This window comes from Cydia amplana, chromosome 5 (genome assembly GCF_948474715.1).
Source record: "Cydia amplana chromosome 5, ilCydAmpl1.1, whole genome shotgun sequence".
Classification (NCBI taxonomy): domain Eukaryota; kingdom Metazoa; phylum Arthropoda; class Insecta; order Lepidoptera; family Tortricidae; genus Cydia; species Cydia amplana.
The window spans coordinates 8,273,261-8,295,942 of NC_086073.1; the positions used below are offsets into that span (position 1 = coordinate 8,273,261).

The window sequence follows — 22,682 nt, forward strand, 5'->3', positions numbered from 1 at the left end:
TTTTGGCATAAATTTCATTACTTTGACAAACGTTTTGATGTGATGTGTGAAACGAACCATGTGATCAACGATTTATCTAATAAAACTTCATTTAGTCGAAAAAAATAGTTGTCTACTACCGGGTGGAAAAAAATTATGGGCCCTGGAGGGAAAGTGCCTTAAAACCTTAAGTTTGCTCATTTTACTTAAATGAAACATTATTGTTTTTTAAAGAAACAACTGCATTCAAAGATTTTTGAAGTGAAAACTTCTTTAGCGGCGCTAGGCACTTTTTGAGGTGGGGAAAAAATGATAAACTCGAGACAGCGTAAGGCGATCATGTGACCGTAAGGTTTAGATGGCATTTAAATCAATAAAGAAAAACTCAATGACATTACATGAAAAAGGTTATAATCTTGTACGGGCTGAAATACGAGGATCTCACAGTATTATAACTTTATACCACTCAAATATAATTCAATAAAGCTACATCTTGATGAAATCGCTAATAAAAGTCAACTCTAGTACTGGTGAATAAAACTCAAAATATCATGACCAAATATATTTAGATGCGAGGTCTGCAAGGTAACTTTACAATTTCTATTCGAATTTTAAACAATTAACGCTATAAATTTGAATTTCGAATTTTAAACAAGCTCACTGACCAGCAATTTCGGAACCAAAAGTTTTCAATAGAAAGGAGGATGGGTCAATTATACATAGTACTGCAGACATTTTGGACTAGTCATTGAGTTTTAACTTCTGTCGGCACTCCCGGAATGCAACACGTTGTTTTTTTTAAATTCGCTTAGTCGCGCCCGGGAATCGAACCTACTTTTTCCACACTGTATAAAATAACAAAATGCTTTTCTTCTGGTAACTTAAATGTTCTATCTATCTTGGTGATATGTCAATGCAATCAAATAATCTGAAAAAATAATAATAACCCAATTTATGAATTCCGTTCCTTCAGAAAAATGCGAAATGTACGTACAATTTTTAGGGATATCGTACTTTTCCCAGAGACAAATTTAGTTGGCTAAGAGACATTTTCACTGATCCAAATCTGTACTAAAAATCTAACATACAATGATAAGGACTTAATCGTTTTAAGCTCAAGAGTGAGTTTTCCTAAAGCATTTTCTAAAAATTATGTCTTTATTAACGTTAGGAGTGCACTGCAGCATGTCAAATGTATGCCAAAATGTCAAGGGAGAGAACAATAAATTAAGTTTCAATTCCACTTCCACTCATCAGCAAAGTGATATAAGTATATCAGCAGTTTAAAGTTATTTTAGATAACAAAATTAGCGCATCAAAAAAATCAAAGTGCATAGAAAAAAAGTCTCCTGAGTCATAATAAAATTGATGTCTCTTGGGTCACCAGAAAAGTCACCAGGGAGAACGATGACCCAAATCACATTTAAAAGAAAAGGTAAATTTTGTGTACTACCTACGAACATTTTTCAAAAAACTATGTTTTTATAACATATTAGACCCAGGATAGATCTAATACCTCTTTTCGTACCCCGGATAAAAGTAACTGAAACGTTACGTTATTAGGTTCACGATGCCGCGTTGTGCCCTTGCCTTCGTTGCGATATGTTTGGTAAGTCAGGAGACTTAAAAAATGAGCCATGATTTTGGGACATATTAACAAATATTTTTTTGAATAGGTATATATTAATTTTAGCGGACTTTAATAATTTACCAGTTAAATTAGATGTAAATACCTTTTTAGTTAATCGTTAATATGATATATTAGTAGCAGTAAAACACTTTATTGTACAAAAAGACACATAAAACATGAAAAAACACATCCTTCGTATATGGTAGAATATATTTTTCACACTTATAGGTAAAAACCAAAACCGATACGCGATTGGGATACGCTCTTTTCGTATGGGATACAAAAAAAAATTCTCCTGGGTCACCAAGAAAAATCGACATATTAAAATAATTCAGTTCGTTTTTAAGTTCTAGTCAGATTGACTTTTTGGTTATTTGAGATAAATTACAATAACGCTTAGATTTGAAAAACATGATTTTCTATTTTGTTGCGATCGACCCGGGTAATAAAAATACGGCGAATTTGAACTTTTGTTTGTTGTCGTTGTAAAATGTATTAAAAAATAATGTAGGCACCCCTGACAATTGAAATTCAAAATTATCCAGAAAAAGCGGCCAAGTGCGAGTCGGACTCGCCCATGAAGGGTTCCGTATTTAGGGGATTTATGACGTATTAAAAAACAACTACTTACTAGATCTTGTTCAAACCAATTTTCGGTGGAAGTTTGCATGGTAATGTACATCATATATTTTTTTTAGTTTTATCATTCTCTTATTTTAGAAGTTACAGGGGGGGGGGGACACACATTTTACCACTTTGGAAGTGTCTCTCGCGCAAACTATTCAGTTTAGAAAAAAATGATGTTAGAAACCTCAATATCATTTTTAAAGACCTATCCATAGATACCCCACACGTAGGGGTTTGATGAAAAAACATTTTTTGAGTTTCAGTTCTAAGTATGGGGAACCACCAAAAAAAATTTTTTTTTTTCTATTTTTGTATGAAAATCTTAATGCGGTTCACAGAATACATCTACTTACCAAGTTTCAACAGTATAGTTCTTATAGTTTCGGAAAAAAGTGGCTGTGACATACGGACGGACAGACGGACAGACAGACAGACATGACGAATCTATAAGGGTTCCGTTTTTTGCCATTTGGCTACGGAACCCTAAAAATGAGTGTTTCAAAAAGGCACCCTGTATTCCTTACATACCTAAATAATCTCTTATTCAATAAAACATATAATTACTAAACACTGTGATTTATTTCAAATAAATGCAAATCGATCGGATAAAAGATATTAATACCTACCTATACAACAATGAATACGAGTACAGTCAGCTGCAATAATATGTTACACACCGAAGGCCGTTTTGCGGTAGATAGATGTTAGATCTTATTTGTAGAGCCATAAGAGCGTGTCAAATATTTTTGCGGCCGTCGAAGAGTAACATATTATTGCAGTACCTATGAAAAATTCGAGGGTTAAAAAGCATTTCAACCAAAGCATTTATAATAATAACGACTATGGACGCCTGCAACCCCAGGGGTATTGTAACCCCATAACAATAAGGTTGAAATTTGCATTTAGTGACCGCAAAGTCAGGTGAGCGTAATCAAGTAAATCTCTTTTCATCATATTTTATCAAAAATAATCTCTTTTCTGTTCTTGTGCTATTTTCTTATTATCAATACTCTTAACTTATATGCTATATACGCTGCTGCTTCTATGCTGTTAACATCTTCCAAAACAACAATAAATATTCAGGTTTATTAATTAATTATTTTATTGTTTGCTATTATGAACAAGTAACAACGCCATCTGTTTCAATTTTTTCCGAATTTAAGTTTATGGCCGACCGCAGCGACCGCGTATAATGGTAGTTAACTTCTGTAACGTTAGATGGTGCTAAAAGGTCACACAAACTTCACGTGCGGCGCGAAGCGTTTCCATGTGTGTGTGTTAGCGGGGAGGGAAGAACTAGCGGGCGTGGTTTACGAAGCGCCAGACGCGGCTGCAGTAGGCCCTTAAATCTAGTTTATTTCAACCGTATAATAAAATTGCAGGAGACTTTTATTGTTCAAAAAATAAGTTTTATAAAACGTTCTCTACATCATGTTTCTGAATGCTCTCCTACAGCACTTCTGCATCCATGGACTTAAAAGAAATTTGTCATTAAATTAGCAGAGCCGTCACCTTGGCAAGCCCATTCTACATCTGTTATATTCCTACCCAATAAACGAAAAATAGTTTTTTTCTTTTAGTACAAATGGTATAGGTGGTGGACAAAGGTGGTTATAGGAACTCTGTGATAAACAACGCAACCTAATTGTGTTTGGGTTTGTTAGAATCGTCTCGATGATTAATAGTTGCACGTTGAAAGAAAAGTATAGTCAGCGATAAAAGCTTGTATCAAATTTTTTTTTTTTTACAAAAAACTTATTGCATAAATGTTTGCTTTGTTGGTAGACCGGCATTAACGGCAAGCTGGTATCCCGGAGTCGCGAGTTTGGATCTCGCCCGAGACTATGCTTTTTTCCTTTTTTCTTTGTTTATATAAGAACTTGAATATTTTATATACCTACGTTGCAAAACGCCACTACAAAAATATGCAATTTTGTGCTGGCTTTTTCTTGTTTATCTCTATTACGTGCCAGCAAAGGTCGTGTATGTTTTCCCAGATTTTTCCCCTGGCAAGTACCTACTCTCACCATTCGTTCGTTGGTCATTACCGACCTATCCCAAAATCATGCCCTAAATTGCCAAAACCCCTTATTTGATTTGAATCTGTTGTACAATAACACAGGCGAATCATTGAAATAAAATTCACCGTGTTACTCTTGTTTCATAATGTAGTACAACAATGTTACAGGATCTGCTTTAAAGTGTTAAATTAGTCTCGTAAAAATAAAAAAGCTACAATAGAGTTAACGGCAGGGTAAGTGCAGGCGGCAGGTATGCTGGCGCGATGACAGTGCTATGGCCCCGCTGGGAACTCCGCTGCGATCCCCGTAAATTGCGAATATTAGATTATAAGTACGGACCGCGGCGCCGGTGGCCGGGGCCGGCACTCAGGCATCGCAGGGGCCATCAACGAACATCTAACTCGTTCGCTGCTTTACATAGAGCCGTGATCTGAATCTGCTTTTTACCAATTCCCTATTGTGCCGTTTTTACCACTCTTCCAATATTATGAATATTTATATACAGAATATACGCACACCTACTTTTCGAAGACTCCGTTATTTTTGTATAAAAAAAAACATTTGTGTAAAATAACCTAAATTTTGGTCCCTTTAGGTATATTTAATTTATTTTCGTCCCTTAAAAGCAGGAATCAATTTAGATCCTTATGAACTCATTCTATCCTTTGAAAATATGAGATAAACTTAAAATCACTCTTAAAAAATCCATTTCTGGTATTGTAAATTGTTATCGTTTTAAACAGATAAAACTGCATTGAGCATCAAGATAAAATGTGAAAAAGTTATAAAATAATACGTGTAGCGTAGGAAGGCTTTTAACTCGTGTATACGATCTACTTGAAAATAACTACTTATTGCTTTTTAAAACGTAGATAGTAAGTATAGGAAAAGTTTTAAACCAGATATACGGTCTGCTTTAGACAGTTTTATAGCGCGATTCTCGAATCAAATCACAAAAAGCTCTCAGAGGTAAACTTTAAATCTCGTGCAGACGCAAGCGGAAAGAACCTGACTAAGACAACCTTAACATAAAGTAGATCATTTTCTTGAGACAAACAGAGACCATTGTAATAAACTGAAATGTAACGGTTGAATCTGTTTATCCGTATCGGTGTATATGTTGCCGTAAAACGGTACAAAACCGATACGGAAAACTAGTTTTAACTAGGAAAAACGCGTTTTCACAGAAGACGGAGTTTTTCGGTGACATATGTATTGCGAAAAGTAGTATGGATGTGTACATATTTATATTGTGGCTTGTGTAAAGATTGTGCCAATGGATGTCGAAAATAAATCATGAATCATTTATAGTTTAAGGCTGGTGCTGGGAACTACATTGATTGTTTCGAGAAATATCTGACCTGCCACAAAATAACAAACCTGCTTCATTTCAAGTAAAGTAATTATAGCAGAGTACTTCATGCATATTCGCATTATACTTAGTTACGCAAAGTTCCACAAGCGATGTCACAACTGCGCAAAATTTTCATCACTAGGTACCATCATAAAACTCGGTGCTTTTTAATATCTGTCAGCAGAATACGGTAATAGGATTCAGTGAACGAGTAAATTGTTACCAGGTGAAAGTTTGCTGGAGAGATCTTGCGTTAAGTCGTGAGACGAACATCGGCAATGCATTACGACGTCCGCGCGACCCGCGCCCGTGTTACGTTTTTATTCCTCTTGCCAACCGAGCACTGACAATTACGAACCAATATAAATGATGACCCTTGATCACCTGTAGCTGTTACTGATATCCAGCGGAAACTTAAACTGATTTGTTTAAGACAATCGCTAGGTAAGCAATTAGAACAGCCCTGCTCGCTCCGACCTCGCCACCTCGCGCCCTTTGTGAGCAGCTCCGTGTAATTACTCTGGGGCTATGGGAAATAGCTCACCCGGCGCTAAAGTACCTTTGTACTATTGTTCTACATTAATGCTGATAAAAATCTTAGTCAAATTTAGAGGAACCTATTCAATCCAGTTAAAAAAAGAGATAACGAATATATATTTTAAATAATAGAGTTGCTTATTACTGCTGCTAATTCTGACAATAAGGAGAATTCTATGAAAGCAAAAATAAATAATATAATTTTGCCGGAATTCCTTCAAAACTGTCAACGTATCTGTAGCAAAAGTTTTACAAAGACAAATGGAGGTGGTAAATACGAAAGTTTTACGATATGCACAGTTATCAGAAGTGCTTGGAGGCGGCGGCGAACTTGTACCTACGCCGGTTATGTCTACTTACACTGTAGCATTATTTCTTGCGCACCTGCATCAAATGTTATTTGTCGCTCTTTGTTATCTTATTTCTCGTTGTTAAATTAATAAACCTAACTTGATGTGTCGATTCTGAATTGCATTTTCAATTAATAATTGTCACATTTAAATGGTATGGTTAACGACCTATGTTATGACTTTTAATTACATAACATGTAATGTCTTACTTGCCAAATTATTGAAGATAACGGCTAACCCCGAGACAAAAAACAACCTCAGATACAAATTCTTTCGTATTTATGTTGCATTTCAACCGATTATCGTGAAATTGTATATTTAATTGTTGGAAAATTTCAAAATGGCGGTGTCATGGGAGTTCGCGAGATCTACAGTTATAAGAAACGAAAATAAAAAAACCTTGACCCTTTCTGTCTCAAAATCACTTATTATGTGCCAACATCTCAGGGGAGGCCTTTCTCCAGCATTGGAGCACAATGTTAAAAAACTTTTCCTTTTACTCGTAAGTATTAATAAACAGTATCTTCAAAACAAACCTAAGACGTGTTTTCGTCACGTGAAGCCTTATTTTGACAAATTCGTTTTTAACCTTGATGATATGTTGAGTGACCCTTCGTCATCTTGAGTATAAGCTTTGACATAGGTACATTGATTGCCTTATTACTCACATACATTAAGCATTTTTTTTATGCTAACGTTTAGGTATTACGACATTTTTTTTACAACCTAACCTGTGTTTCAAAACTGTTTTATGTAACTACTTAGGTCTTTTATTGCTTGGAATGGCGGAACACTTTACCGAACCCTGTTGCGAGATATAGAATGTCCCAACTTGTCTAATTCTGACTGCCCGATTCGAACTTTAAGATACGTCAATTAATAGATCTAGAACGATATGGATTAGATGTGTCAGTGTCAAAAGTGACGTTTTTGTTTGAAGAAACATCACATTTGACACTGACATATCTAATTCATATCGTTTCTAGATCTATTAATAAATTGACGTATCTTAAAGTTTGAATCGGGCCGTGAAACGTCATGCTTCACATACAGACTGCTTATAGTGCTTTTACTGCTTATGTGCATCGTATAGTATAGTTGTCTAATATGAAAAACTAAGAAATGGAAAACGCTCAAATCCTTTTTACATTACTCTAAAAAATCACGTGTCCCTAGTTACAAAGACTTAGCCTAGGTACCCATGCGCAGCCTGATACAATTGAAACTTTTGTTTACTCTGCATTATTTACGGTTGACAGGTCAAAGAGTTATTTATCGAATACTAAGCTCTTAAAAATTCCTTTTACATACGCCAACCTGGGAAAAGTTCCACTTAGTTTCGTCCATCGCAGAAGACAGATTTTTATACATACCTTCGTACTATGCTTTACTTAAGTAAGACTACGCGAGTGGTTCGAAAGTCCAGGGATGCTTTTAAGACGTTTCCATAATAAATGTTGGCTGCAAGCGGTTCTTTGCATTTTGAAGAATTCCACGGCTTGAATTATGTAACCATAATGATGGAATGTATTGTAGTCTACTTATCAAGATTCAAAATCATACAGATATTTACTTTTTATAGTAACTGAAATGCTAAACTGAGATAATTAGGGTTCCGTACCCAAAGGGTAAAAACGGGACCCTATTACTAAGACTCCGCTGTCCGTCCGTCCGTCCGTCCGCCTGTCACCAGGCTGTATCTCACGAACCGTGATAGCTAGTTGAAATTTTCATAGATGATGTATTTCTGTTGCCGCTATAACAACAAATACTAAAAGCAGAATAAAATAAAGATTTAAGTGGGGCTCCCATACAACAAACGTGATTTTTGACCGAAGTTAAGCAACGTCGGGCGGGGTCAGCACTTGGATGGGTGACCGTTTTTTTTCTTGTTTTTTTTGCTTGTTTTGCTCTATATTTTGTTGATGGTGCGGAACCCTCCGTGCGCGAGTCCGACTCGCACCTGGCCGGTTTTTTTTTCAATAGGGGAAGCCTCAACTATTGTTAGCTTAGTTATAATTTGGTGTCGTCTTCATCATTTACGAACCTTCGTCAACAACTATGTTAAGCTACTTTTGAGTTATTGGTTCCCTGGAGGTATAATTATACAGTCTAATAGGCCTACAGTCTGGTAGGGATGCGCATTAACTCTTTCTTGTTATGTTGTAATAAATTGGGAGTTATCTAATTAGCTAGGTTAGGATCTGTTCCGAGTTTTTTGCGATATCATTAGTTAATACCGCTTCTTGTTGTAGGTTTTTTGTTAATATTGTAACTTGTAATACATAACGTTGTTTGTTAAAAAACGATCGTATAGCTACAGTCATAAACGAACATGCATTGATTTTCTTAAACCATTTCTCGTTGTAATACCTAAATGCCATGACTATCTATATATGTTATTGTCTTAGAAATGTGCAATATTTATTAATTGTAACCTTTTAAGTTGGAAATCATAAAGTGGATGTGCCTATTGAATTTTAAAAACGATCGCAGTTTATCAAATTGATCTACGGTATGACAGTCTATATCAGTTGTGTAAATTAACTTTGCTTACAATAAATATGTCCGATGCCTGTTTCCAATTACCAGAACACAGCTTATTATCGTATAACACTCTGAAATTGTAATCAAATTTGCATATTAACCTTATTTGTTTAAATACCTGTTTTACCATTTATTTTTGATAATATTCATATTTATTTATACATATTTATATTTTTGGGCATAAATTGGATGACCTGGGCAATATATATATTTGGAAACGTCATAAGTTATTAATACCCACTTATTTTTGTGTGACGAAAAACTGATTCATGGGTGTTCTGTACGTATTCAGGTACCTATTAATTATGTTAACTATCTATTAAATACATGGTGGAATACTATTAATAAAAATTTTTTTATTTATTACGGTATCAACTCATTAAATTGAAATTACATGCCAATTAAAATACTCTAAACTAAACTAAAATTAAAGCTATAAATAAATTAAATTATTAGCACTCGCACTATCAAATCGTATGGTTCTCCATGACCAGACACTTATTAATGTAATTCTAATTATTTTTGAGAAATGGGACTCAGCCTACAGCAGGGATGACAGCACCGGCTCCTAACGCACTCCGCACGGTTAATCCTTGGTCTCCGGAGGAGGCCCTACCGCTGCGTACAGCGTCATGACCTAGGGTAATGTTGTCTTCCCGTAGAATGTGGTAGTGTTTAGCGATAAGTACACACGCACGCAACGGCGTCAGCCGGTGACCAAGACCCTAGCCCCGCTCACCGCCCGAGCAATCCCGCGTAGGGTTTACACGATGGATCCGAAATGTATGGGAATATCCGCGGATCCGGATCCAGATCCGGATAATTTCATACATTTCGGATCCGGATTGCAAACCCTACTCCCGCGGCACCCCGGGCCTCCCGCATTGCCGCGAGCAGGAAAGCCGACTCCGGGAGCGTAGAGATAAAACGTATGTTCGTTTTATTTTCACATTTGTCAGCGTTCGTTTTGTGCCCACTAACATAAATTGGACGTGGAGGGAAACCTCGCAGGTGAATGTAAAACAGCCCGGTTTTCCCAAGATAATACCCCTGAAATTTTACGACACCATTAAAGGATTTATTGGTCTTGTCACATTCAGAAGGAATACTATTTCCGAAAGCAATATTTAAAATATCTCTTTTGGCCGAAGACAATCAAGGTATCGGCTTTCATGGTGAAACAAAAGCTAAAGAAAATGCTTTCTGCCGTGTTTATTTAAATGAGGATTTTTGCGCTCTCGGGGTTTAGTAACAGTGAACTCTGTTAATGACAGTCTGATTGAGAAAATTATCAATAGTTGCTTTGTATGCTTTTGTTTATTTTGGTAGTCAAATTGTAACTTAATGCTCATTACTCATGCTTCGTATAATCGTAGCCTGCTACGAGATCGTAGGCCGTAGCGCTTTTCGTCATGCTCTAGTGCGCGATCTGAGCTCGGGGCCGGCGTCTGCCCACTGCCAATAACTGTTGTCCTGTACCCTAATGGGTGAAACAGGCGTTCAATTAAACGTGCCAATTCGGGTCGAGATAGCTGTGTTAAACGCCACGCATGAGGAACTCGCCTGAAATTGTCTCATTTTCTCGCTACACAATACAAACAGGTATAATAGGCATCGCTAAACAGTAAACAACTTTTACGTTCAATGCCAAAAATTTACCCATTATTCTACTTTGTGTGTATGTAGGTATCCAATGAGCTCTTTCTCATACGAAGAACGATTCATACATTATTATTTAAAAAATCTAAGATATTTATCTGATAATTAGCAATAAGGCCATGATGATTTTACGCTTACAAATGTTTCCAACGCGGTTGTCACACCGCAGAAGCAATACCACAACTGAAAAAATCTACTTTAAGCCTATTCTATTTAAACCTTACTCTAGTTTTCCAGATAGAAAATACTACGCAAAACTCCACGTAGGGGGCGCCACTAGCACAAACTACATATAAACGAACCACCTTGATCCATCAATGTCCTGTTTATTCGTAGTAAATACCTAATCTGTGAAAATTTGTCAAAAATCTGGATATATGAGTACCTAAGTTACTCTATGGGTTACGGTTGGTGCTAGTGCTGCCTCTAGCGTCAGAACACTGCAGTAATACTCATTGCCACAGTCGTGATTAAAAAAAAAGCGGCCAAGTGCGAGTCGGACTCGCCCATGAAGGGTTCCGTATTTAGACGTATAAAAAAAAACTACTTACTAGATCTCGTTCAAACCAATTTTCGGTGGAAGTTTACATGGTAATGTACATCATATATTTTTTTTAGTTTCATCATTCTCTTATTTTAGATGTTACAGGGGGGGGGACACACATTTTACCACTTTGGAAGTGTCTCTCGCGCAAACTATTAAGTTTAGAAAAAAATGATATTAGAAACCTTAATATCATTTTTGAAGACCTATCCATAGATACCCCACACGTATGGGTTTGATGAAAAAAAAAATTTTGTGTTTCAGTTCGAAGTATGGGGAACCCCAAAAATTTATTGTTTTTTTTTCTATTTTTGTGTGAAAATCTTAATGCGGTTCACAGAATACATCTACTTACCAAGTTTCAACAATATAGTTCTTATAGTTTCGGAGAAAAGTGGCTGTGACATACGGACGGACAGACAGACGGACAGACAGACAGACATGACGAATCTATAAGGGTTCCGTTTTTTGCCATTTGGCTACGGAACCCTAAAAAGTAGTATTAAAATGGGCTAATCATACAATCTCACAAAAATTATACAGACAAGAGCCACCGTCGACATTTTCTCGTAGACTAATAATTAGCTAATGAAAATCGGGCCCGTCTCCACTCTGCTTCATAAATATTTTCCTTATTGCCTGTTACCACGACCTGTCGATAAATTTATGGAAGGGCCAGCGTCACCTGAAATTTTACGGTTTCTTTCTTCGCCACTCGCTTCTTATATTTATTACCTGCCTATTCAAGTTTTTACATTTATGAAATAGTACAGGTCTGGCCTTCATCTCTAAAGCTATGTTACTGTAGTTAATGACGTCTTGCCACATTTGTATTTTACGTATAATGAACCCATGAAACCAATTCAGGTCTATGATCAAATTGGAGGTTCTGTTTGTCACCAGTCCCCTTAAACACATTTTGTAAAATAATCTTGTACATAGTAAATACATTATGTTTATCAACTGGAACTCGACGTTCCGATCTCACGGGGCAATAAATCACAAAGTTAATAGCGATAACACAATTCACCTAACCTAATCTAAATTTATCAAACTTGTTAAAGTCGAAAGCACTTGTTGGCATTTCAAATGTATTGTGGCTATTGATGTTAAGTCGCGCAAGCAATTTCATTAGAGGAATTCAATTGTGAAATCTGACCGAGCTACTTAACGTTTATTGCAGATATTGATATAACATTATATTTGATTCTTTATGGGCTTTAGTAAGTAGAAAATATTCAGAAACTTTTATGAATTGTTTGTACTTATACCATATTCTTTTGCGTATGTTGTACTTTGGACCCGAAATCTGATTCGTAGCACATTACTGCCACCTGCGCGTTAGCCGCAGCGATAGAAAAAGTCCGCTTGTCGTAATCTCGATCGGCAAACTCGCACCTTTGCAATATTCTTCTAATATATACCTTTCCCCAAATGCCGACACATTTCCTGAATGTCCGTAAGCTATTCATGTAACGGTTACCTTACCTTTATTCTTTCTGACGCCTCTTGGCGACCATTTCTTTACCCGAGTGTTAATGCAAGCGAAGCTAGTCGAGGAATGCGGAGTTTAAATCTAAATCAGTGTTCTAAAAGAGAATTTAAAATGTGAATAGAGGTGCGCGCCGGATGAACGCGAGGCACGACGCTGGCAGTTCTCGGTGCTAAATCTCGCAGAGTACATTAAACGTTTTCCGATATCGAAAGCACAAGCTCTCGCCGCGGCTGTGGTCCAGTTGAATAACAAAGAACTGCGTAGTATGGCTATTGAAGCACTAATGGACTGCGGGATTTATGAAGCTTTCTACAAGCTTTGTCGCACTGCTCCTATGTACTTACATATTTATAAGTGTCCTTCGAATTTCGGGCGCTGAATAAGGACTGCGAGAATGTGCCACCCGCGAGGCTTAATTCCGCATTATCAATCATCAAGCGTGCAATTACAGTTCTAACGTTTCATCATACAATATCCATTACAATCCCATATTTCAAATTATATTACGACGCATAATTAAATTGTCTAGGAGCTATAATTTAATGCGTTCGTTTTGTTATTAGCTAGTGTTGAGTGGATTAATTACCATTAATTTATAAATACTCCGGGCCATGACGAAAAAAAAATTAGATAAACTGTTTCACATAAATGGGCAACGTTAAGTTAAAAAAAAACTTTTTTTTTAAATAGGTGAATTACTTCTGAAAAATATATGTGTGTGGATTGTGTGGGTCAAATACTGAATTTAAATTTTATGCTAAGTATTTTACACTTTCCCCACTGACAAAATATGGAAATCTATAACTACTTTATGATTTTGCTATGATGTGTCTTACTTTGCATTTTGAGGAAATTGAAAACTGAAAATAAAATGATATATCTATTACATAGTATTTTAACATACAACATAGTGGCGGCATATATATATTACGTAAGTTAGATTTCAAGATTTTTTTTTACCTACTTATAATAAATATTACCTATATATAAGTTGATTAGGCCGTGTAAAAGCTACGAAGACGGTGCGGTGGTAGTTTTTAGGTACGAGTAACAAAACAAGTACCCCGTAAAACGAATGAACCTGAATCCTGCGCTAATTGAAGATTTAAAATCCCAAGCAGGTTATTTATACATACATTTTGTATCACTTACATCAGTATTGGTGGGTACATAACATGGATAGACAAATCGGTATACTGAAGCTTTGTTATTCAAACAGGGAAATATTTCGCTGTGGTCATAAATAGGGGTGGCGTTCCGCGAGTTCTTCTAGTTCGTTGCGCGTGATGTATTGTATCGGAGCCAGATTCAGATGTAAATTGGTGGATATCTGCCGATGTAACGATTTTTACTGTGCTGGTGTCCTCAATAAAGCACATTTGGGCGAGACAAGCATGTATTCTGTTAGACGTTAGTGATGCGCGGTTTTGTAGATTAAGTTATTGCAAAGTGTAGTGTTATAATGCATATGAAACTATCTAACTGACAAGTTATTGCTCTTTAAATTGACGTTTTGTTATTATGTTGTGGTGAGAACAACAATACTTCGTACAATGCGACCGTTGGTGATAAGACTGATGAGTGGCTTATAGGGCTTATGGTGACCAATTTGATTAAGTATAGTCAGTTGAAAAACCATAGCAGGATATATATTTAGCTATCCGGTGGCGAATGCACTAGTCCCAAAACGCACTATTAGTCAATACACTCTAATTTCGAAAGCCCCTCTTCTCATAAGAAACTAGGCCCAAAATACCATATTTCCAAAAAGGCTCATTCTCGATTTACACGAGAACCATTGAGAACTAGTCCCAAAATACACCTTTCCCAAAATACCCCAAATTGTGTTCACCTGTGCGTGGCGTAATACTTTATTCTCATAATGCGTAGGTCTCAAAACACTCTAGTTCCAAAATACCCTATTTTTTTGGAATGTCTCTTTGTGACTGCTTTCAGCCGTAATCATTACCCGTTTGATGCCTAAAATATTTTTTTCAAAAATAGGATTTATTTAATTATTATTTTGAGCTATACAGGGTGTAATCGTTAAGTGTTGCTCGGCGATAGTTCCGTAAATATAGCAGATATCAGAAAATTAAGATAAATAATGCCAATAATGCCATAAATGAGGGTAGTTTCTCGCCCACCTAATTATGATAGTTCCATACACTGCTTTATCAACACAGGCATTAAAACACTCGTGTGTATATTGCCCTTCACTTTCACTATATGCACTTTCGATATCAATTTGAAATTTTCTGATATCTGCTATATTTACGGAACTATCGCCGAGCAACACTTAACGATTACACCCTGTATAGCTCAAAATAATAATTAAATAAATCCTATTTTTGAAAAAAATATTTTAGGCATCAAACGGGTAATGATTACGGCTGAAAGCAGTCATAAAGAGACATTCCAAAAAAATAGGGTATTTTGGAACTAGAGTGTTTTGAGACCTACGCATTATGAGAATAAAGTATTACGCCACGCACAGGTGAACACAATTTGGGGTATTTTGGGAAAGGTGTATTTTGGGACTAGTTCTCAATGGTTCTCGTGTAAATCGAGAATGAGCCTTTTTGGAAATATGGTATTTTGGGCCTAGTTTCTTATGAGAAGAGGGGCTTTCGAAATTAGAGTGTATTGACTAATAGTGCGTTTTGGGACTAGTGCATTCGCCACCGGATAGATATTTAGCACTAGAGTGAGCTAGTACGAGCCACAGTAAGTACGTTTTTAATGCAATTTAGATACGTCAATATTCGAGATTAGACATGGCTCTAATGGTAAATCCAGCAAGGCACCAAAGCACGACAGCTTAGAGTGCGCGAGAGCGCCGTGCGGAGGAGCTATCTTATTCTCAAAACATGTTCTTGACTGCGGTCGTACGGTTGAACTTCGGGATCTGTAACAACTATGTGTATATGGAGATCACAATCACAGTGATTTAGCTGAGGCGATGTACTCGGTAAGCGTACTGAATAATAGAACATTGAGCTGCGCCCCGACACGAACGAGCTCTGATGCCGCGGTATATGGGCCGTGAATAATCCTACCGTAATACCCGACTTAATGGGTTGGAATTTAACAATTAGTTGTTTTCTTTCTGCCTCGCCAATGATGAAGCTTCGCCTAGGCTGGATACTGTTAAGCTGCACGTGGTAAATTAAGAATTTTAAATGTAATAAAAAAAGATGTTTATTAGTTACCATGCAAGTAAATAAGTTTATAAAAAATAACGTCGTCACCCCTTTTAGAAAAATTAGCGCGTATTTTTTTGATATGACAACATATTCTAAGACACAAATACATACACACGCTGTATGTATTTGTGTTTATTATTATTTATTAAGCTAGTACGATACGTATTATGGTCGTTCTCATTTTGGCGTGTTACTTTCTTAGAGTACGACAGCCAACGTGTTTGCCAATTGGAATATCAAAACGCCTTGAAATGTCAGGTTCAATTCCCTTTTTTTTTAATATGTAAAAAAAATAACTTAATACCTGTCTTTACTTTTTATTTTATTAGACGTTTATTCCATCTCGTATCGGAGGCCCCCTGTAATCAAATCATCATATTCACCGGAAGCACTGTTGTTTATTTTGCTCTCGTATTTCATGAGCCGCACTTACTTTTAGTGCTTACATTAATTCCGCTGATAATCCAGTCACCCTTTGTTCGTCAACAATAACGCGACTGCTTGGCATTTTAATCAAGGCTGACGAATTTTTAACGCCGGTCGCGGGCAGCAGGTACCGTGGCCCGCGAGCCGAGGCGATATCTGCCTCGCCATCAGCCCGTAGCGCCCTGCCTCACCCGCCTCGCCTCGGCAGGGTCGCCCACTTTAGTTCCCAGCCTGCCGCGTTGTTCTTATCTTTGAGTAATTACCTTGTTGTTTTGTGTTTGTTATTTCCAGAGAAGCAAACCGCTTGCCCTTTTGTATTTGTGTGTGGTAACCGTATAAACCGGCTGCCACTTCCCCCATTTTACAAATTCTTTTGTTCTAAATACATATTTCTACAAATAAAGTATCTCTGTGAGCTCCGAATGTATTCCGTTTTTCATTAGACATTTGTATTTGTCAACTCTCAGTTTTATTTGGATAGTAATGGAGAAAGTTGGCCAGCATCTACATTTTTAGTGGTGTGGTAAATGTCATAAAAAGTTTCTTCAGAGGAAAATGAGCAAAGAATATCTGTGCGGAAATTTCATAGGATTTCGTTATCGCCACTATTTTTGACTGCAATGATTTATATCTCGTTTTTACACGTTGACAATGTATTTATTTAACACTTCAAAATTGATGTAGTTGTCTCACTCAAGTGCAAAAGTGTACTATCCTAATGTTATCTGGAAAAATCGCCCTATAGCGATTTGACCGCGTATTGTATTAAAATTGCTTTTATGTATTGTTTAGTTTTAGATGTGCATATACAGGGTGTAATCTAAAACGTGATACAAGATAATCAAACCTAAATCTTTTCATGATTTTGAACAACTTTTACTATGGGGTCAACTTTGTAAATTAACAATAAAAAAAATCTTTGCCATACATTTTTGTCTACCTCTCCTTGACCATTTCTATGGAACAGCTCAATTTTTTTTTAATATTACAAAATTGACCCCATAGTAAAAGTTGTTCAAAATCATGAAAAGATTCAGGTTTGATTATCTTGTATCACGTTTTAGATTACACCCTGTATACTCTCTGTATTTAAGTTCTGTTAAAGTAAAGTATGTATGAGAAAAGTCAATAAATGGTAGGCTCGTCACACTTATCGCTTATTAATTTACTATTTTGAATCGACGTCCAGCATTACTGCATTTACTTTAATTTAAATTTACGCAACACGTTGCAATAGAACTATCTGGATTTTCTACTATACGAAACGGGACCTGCACTATTTATAGCGTGCTGAAATGTTAATATAGGTATGATTAGAACTGCCACACGTTATGGATACATATAAATTAAAATTTCCTCAACACGAAGTGATATGATGAGACGGTAAAGTGCCATAATTTTCGTAGCGCTGTCGCCAACGTGGTGTAGTGGCTGCAGCTTATATGCACCTGCGGATATTGCCTTCGGCGTAAATCAAATTTCTTATTTTGCCTCGGTACTCGTTACTGCCGCTGCCTCGTCCTTGTTTATAGCGAGCGCGCACAGCTGCGCTCACTCTTCATGCACGTGCAAACTGCCTTTAATTATGACGCTCTCTACAATATATAGTATTCATACACATGCAACGATTTTTAATTATGGAGCTTTTCTAAGGCTCTTATAATAGTATGTATATGTGCAAACAGGGGCGTTTCAAACAAGTTTCGCCGCCTCAGAAGTCAAGAAAGAAAAACAAAATGTAATCCGCAAGGGGCGGACCACTAAAGGTTAGCTGGAAGAGATTCCTTGAGGGGATAAGTTCGCCTTTGTACACATTTACTGTATTCTCTCTGTGTTTTATAGTTTTGTGCATTATAGTGTTTTACAACTACTACAACCTACAACTAGAATATTGGGGACCGCTCGCCATTATTAGCAAACATTGTGTAACACCTAGGCATAATAATATCTGCATGTTATCAAGATAGCGTTGCATGTTCGTGAATTACAAATTGTAATGGCCACCTATGAGCCAATACGATTAATATTTAATGGTGCCATTCTGCACCGAATTACTCCGTGTCTGCGGTCGGGCTTGCACTGAATTACCTACAGCGTGACGTGAATGGGTGTCATATGCTTTGTCATTTCGCTGATGCATGGCTAGAATGTCACATCTGTTGAGAATTGAGCCGTGTTTGTTTACAATGTTAAGGATTAGTTAGTCTAAGTATACTTGTCATTTTCTCTTAGGTACTACATATATATGAGCTGTCAGAACATTGCTGATTTTCTGCTAGCACAGAAAATGCATCCATACCTACTGGTATTCATATCATAAACAAAACCATAAAAACCAAATGAGATGTTGTTCGTTATTTCTTCAGAATATGTTTTGATGTTTAATAGTAAAGTCGAAGAAAATGTAATATTTGAGGCGTCGTCAAATCTAAAAACACGAGGTAATTATTCAGACTCATCAAATTGAAAATATGAAGTTAACGAATTATTATTTACATACATTTTACCACTAATGACTTGTTATTTATCACCGCAGACTTACAAACAGAAACAAAGCAGACTCACAAATGATAATATTGAAACTATTCGAAGCTACTCCAACAACCATTTTATGCAGCTAATTATACGGAGCCGTCATTACTAAAATATATTTTCTTTGTGAACCTGTCAGATTCCTTCCTCTCCTTTGTGGTTATAAGTACCTATATATATTCATATATACATGCAAACGAAAATCACTCATCAGCCCTTGCAAATGAATAGCGGAATGACAGAGCACAACGCTCGGTTCTCTTAATGCTCACTCACAAAGCGAAACGGCTTGGGCGGCACCGTAGGCAGCGCGAGCGGTACGCAGCAGCGGTGATTATGATAATGACGTGGTGGCCGCGCTTTTTGCGCTGCCGTCCTATATTACGGAACTCGACACCATTTCTGATTTCACCCGCTCGCCCGCCAGCAGCCGAGCGGCGAACGCCTTGCTCTGCTCGCCTTACCCATTCTCGGATACTTATAAAATATGCAAGTCGCCATAATGCCCATAATCCATGCCCTAAACGTCTTCTTCGACGCCTTAATTATTCATTCCGGCGGTTTGATGTTTTAGAAAATTGTCGCGGTGCTGGGAATGGGCGATGCTTCATAATTCACAAGTCAAATACTCATGTAGCAGCTGCCACCAGATTGATAGTATTGATGAGTTCGTTGTGTTCGCAACCACTTAGGTATATCAAAAATGCATGAACAATCGAACTTATCTGAAGCGGCTGTTCAATTCACGAAGGAAACTTGTATTCTTATACACTATATTGATATCGTAATGGTATGCGCGCGGCCGCTTCTGATAACGCGAAACCGAATGTGTGCAAGTGTAAAGCATTTGTAATCAGACTGAATTGGAAATTAATTTTGATTTCTTCGAGCAGTTTGATATAGATTATGTCAAACGAAATGCACTTGGGTTCTCGTTCACGATCATAAATATGTTCTATTTGTTGCAGGACTCTGAAGGGGACACCCCTTTACATGATGCTATATCGAAGAAACGGGACGACATGCTGTCGCTGCTGCTGGAGCATGGAGCTGACATGACCCTCACCAATAACAACGGTTTCAACGCGCTTCATCATGCAGCGCTTCGAGGCAATCCAAGGTAAGTTTTTGCTCAATTATTATTACTTTTCTTATATAGGAGGCAAACGAGCTGACGAATCGCCTGATGGTAAGCAATTACCGTCGCCCATGGACACTTGAAACACCAGAGGGGTTGCAAGTGCATTCCCGGCCTTTAAGATGAGAGTACGCTTTTTTAAAGTTTGAAGGTCTTATCGCTCCGGTAATACCGCGGGTGACAGTTCGTTGCACAGTTTATTTTCGTTTTAAAAAGAACATTTCTGCTACATTCCCCCTCGCATGCTTATCACTACTTAAAATAATCGAAATAATTTGCTCTCATTGATTAGTGAAGGTGCTAAACCAAAACCTCACAAAACTTAAGTGGACAATTTGGTCTAGTCCAGTGCCTGAGATTTTTCCCACGGTCATCACTATCTGCTATATATTATCTCAAAACACACACAAAAAACGGATATGATATGTATGTAACTTTAAACTGGTATAATATTCTCGTTCAGCGTCCTTAATCTGCATAGTTATATACTATAGGGGCCGCACTTATCGACGGGTAGCTTTATAACTTGGACTTTATCTGAAATAAACATAACATCGCTTGTTGTCCGGCGCTGTCCCCGAGAGAACGGGTAGTTATGAGCGAGCCTGCCGCACAATAAAGTGCTTAACGGGTCTAATACCGAGCTCGGAGAGTGTGGTCTGCGCCTTATGTGATGTCTTTATTGCTGTGCAGCATATGCGTAAAGTCAGCGAGGACTAAATTAGTCACATGAGCTCAACACGTTATTTTACTACCGAAAAGGGTTGTGTGTTGGCGTCCTGCTAGTGCCTTTCTTGGTTGGTGGTTGCTTGGTAATTTTATAATATGGCCAACATACAATATTAAACATACATACTTTCTGGATTAAATGTTGACTGATTAAAGTAGACAGAATCTAGTCTTTAGCAAAAATTTTTACTATCACCACATTTGTGTGCACATTTGTATGCAACTGTCACAGTCAAGATGCGAACTTATTGTAGATTAGCTTTTAGCTACAACTTCATCGGCGTAGAACTCGTTAATTGTATTTCTGTTAGAATTTCCGCTCCTCATTTTAAGACGGGTTTTTTAATTAGACAAAGAGCATAATTTCCCACTAACTAGCTAGGTATATTGTGAACTTTTAAGTTTTTTGACAGGATTTAAACCTAAGAAGTGTGTCAGTTATTTCATAGATGAAAAATACCTGACACGCTTCTGCCCAGAGATTAAAGGACTATTTTAAGGATAAAAAAAAGAACTGGCATTTATAACATCAGTAAGGAAGTACGGATTAGTTTAGAATGTTATGATTGCCTGATGAAACTAAACACCTTTTATACTCTCACCGATAGCCAGGGGTGGTAATAGAATCGAAGCTCGTGCCCGAGCCAATTGCTTTTAACTCCTAAAGTTTTAATTTTCCGAATAATTAATTCCTCTACGCCAAGAGCAAATGGCATTTAAAGTAGTTCTTATATGTGGAATATTGATGTTGAATAAAATAATATGGGAAGAAATAATTTCTACAGTATTGACTTTAAATTCTGTACTTTAGCCGTACAAATATCGAAAACGAATATTTTGTAACAATGTAATCCATATTCAATATGATTATCAGTACGTCTTGTTCGTTCGCTTAAGTACTTAAATACACATCGCAGATTTCAAAGGTGAGCGCACGAGATTATCTAAAATACGTCAGATATTTTTAAAAATGCTACTTTGTGTACTTCTGATTTGTATAATAATTTAATAAATGTTTATATATTTTTTTTGTATTTTCAAAGTACCTTCTGCTCAAACGATGTTTTTTAGAAAAAGTTGCCTATTAAAAGTTAGTTCCAAAGATAGCTACTTTTAGAGGTGTTTCAAAAACGCAAGAATAATGAATCTCCGCCGGTGAATCGTGCGTGAAGCGGTTTATTTGTGGAGGTGTGGAGGCGAGGCGGAGGCGCCGGAGCCGCTCGAGCGGCATTATAACTTTTAAATTCTCAACTTGACTTGATATTTATTTGTCTCGCTCATACTTACATATTGGTGCGATCTGAACTGCGAGTAACATCAAATTTAGATAAGATTTTCAAAATAAGGGAGTCGCGTCACGGCCTCGCACCGGCCGCCCGCATTTATTCAAGTCACGCGACGCGTCCCAGGGAAATAATACGAAATGTGGCTACGTGACCGGTTCATTATGCGGCGGCAGAGCGGACCCTCGCGGCACAGATCAGTTACTTATGAGATGGACTATATAAGACGAAGGGCGGTCACCATACACTGACATTCATCGTATCACTTTACTCAAAAGAGCGCAACTTGTCATTTTAATGGTGTCGACGTTTGCGATCTGTATTTACAAATTTTCTACCAAAACTGTGTACTAGGAGGCTGATTCTGATTTATAGTTTTGAAATTTTATGATACTACCTACCTTGGTGATCGCTCTCGCTGATTAGTGCGCGCAAATGTATGCATTAATTAATTAAATGAGAGTCATGTCATTAGGAATCTGGCTCGCACTTGTTAGTATACTAACTATAGACTATAGTCCATTCAAGGTCGTATCATAACAAGATCAAAACTTTAACAAATCATAATCAATGTCGTACTTATTTTGTAACTAAAAGATCGCACCTATCAGGCGTATTCGATCTG

The 22,682-nt window shown here is 37.1% G+C and overlaps 1 protein-coding gene across 1 annotated transcript in view; it reads left to right on the top strand.

Moving 5' to 3' along the window:
* The window catches only part of LOC134648013 (E3 ubiquitin-protein ligase MIB1), a 221,570-nt gene that overhangs the window by 55,989 nt on the left and 142,899 nt on the right, over positions 1–22,682 (top strand). The window contains exon 11 of the mRNA XM_063502447.1: positions 19,876–20,027. Coding sequence (XP_063358517.1) covers positions 19,876–20,027 — 152 coding nt within the window. The remainder of the gene's footprint in view (positions 1–19,875; positions 20,028–22,682) is intronic.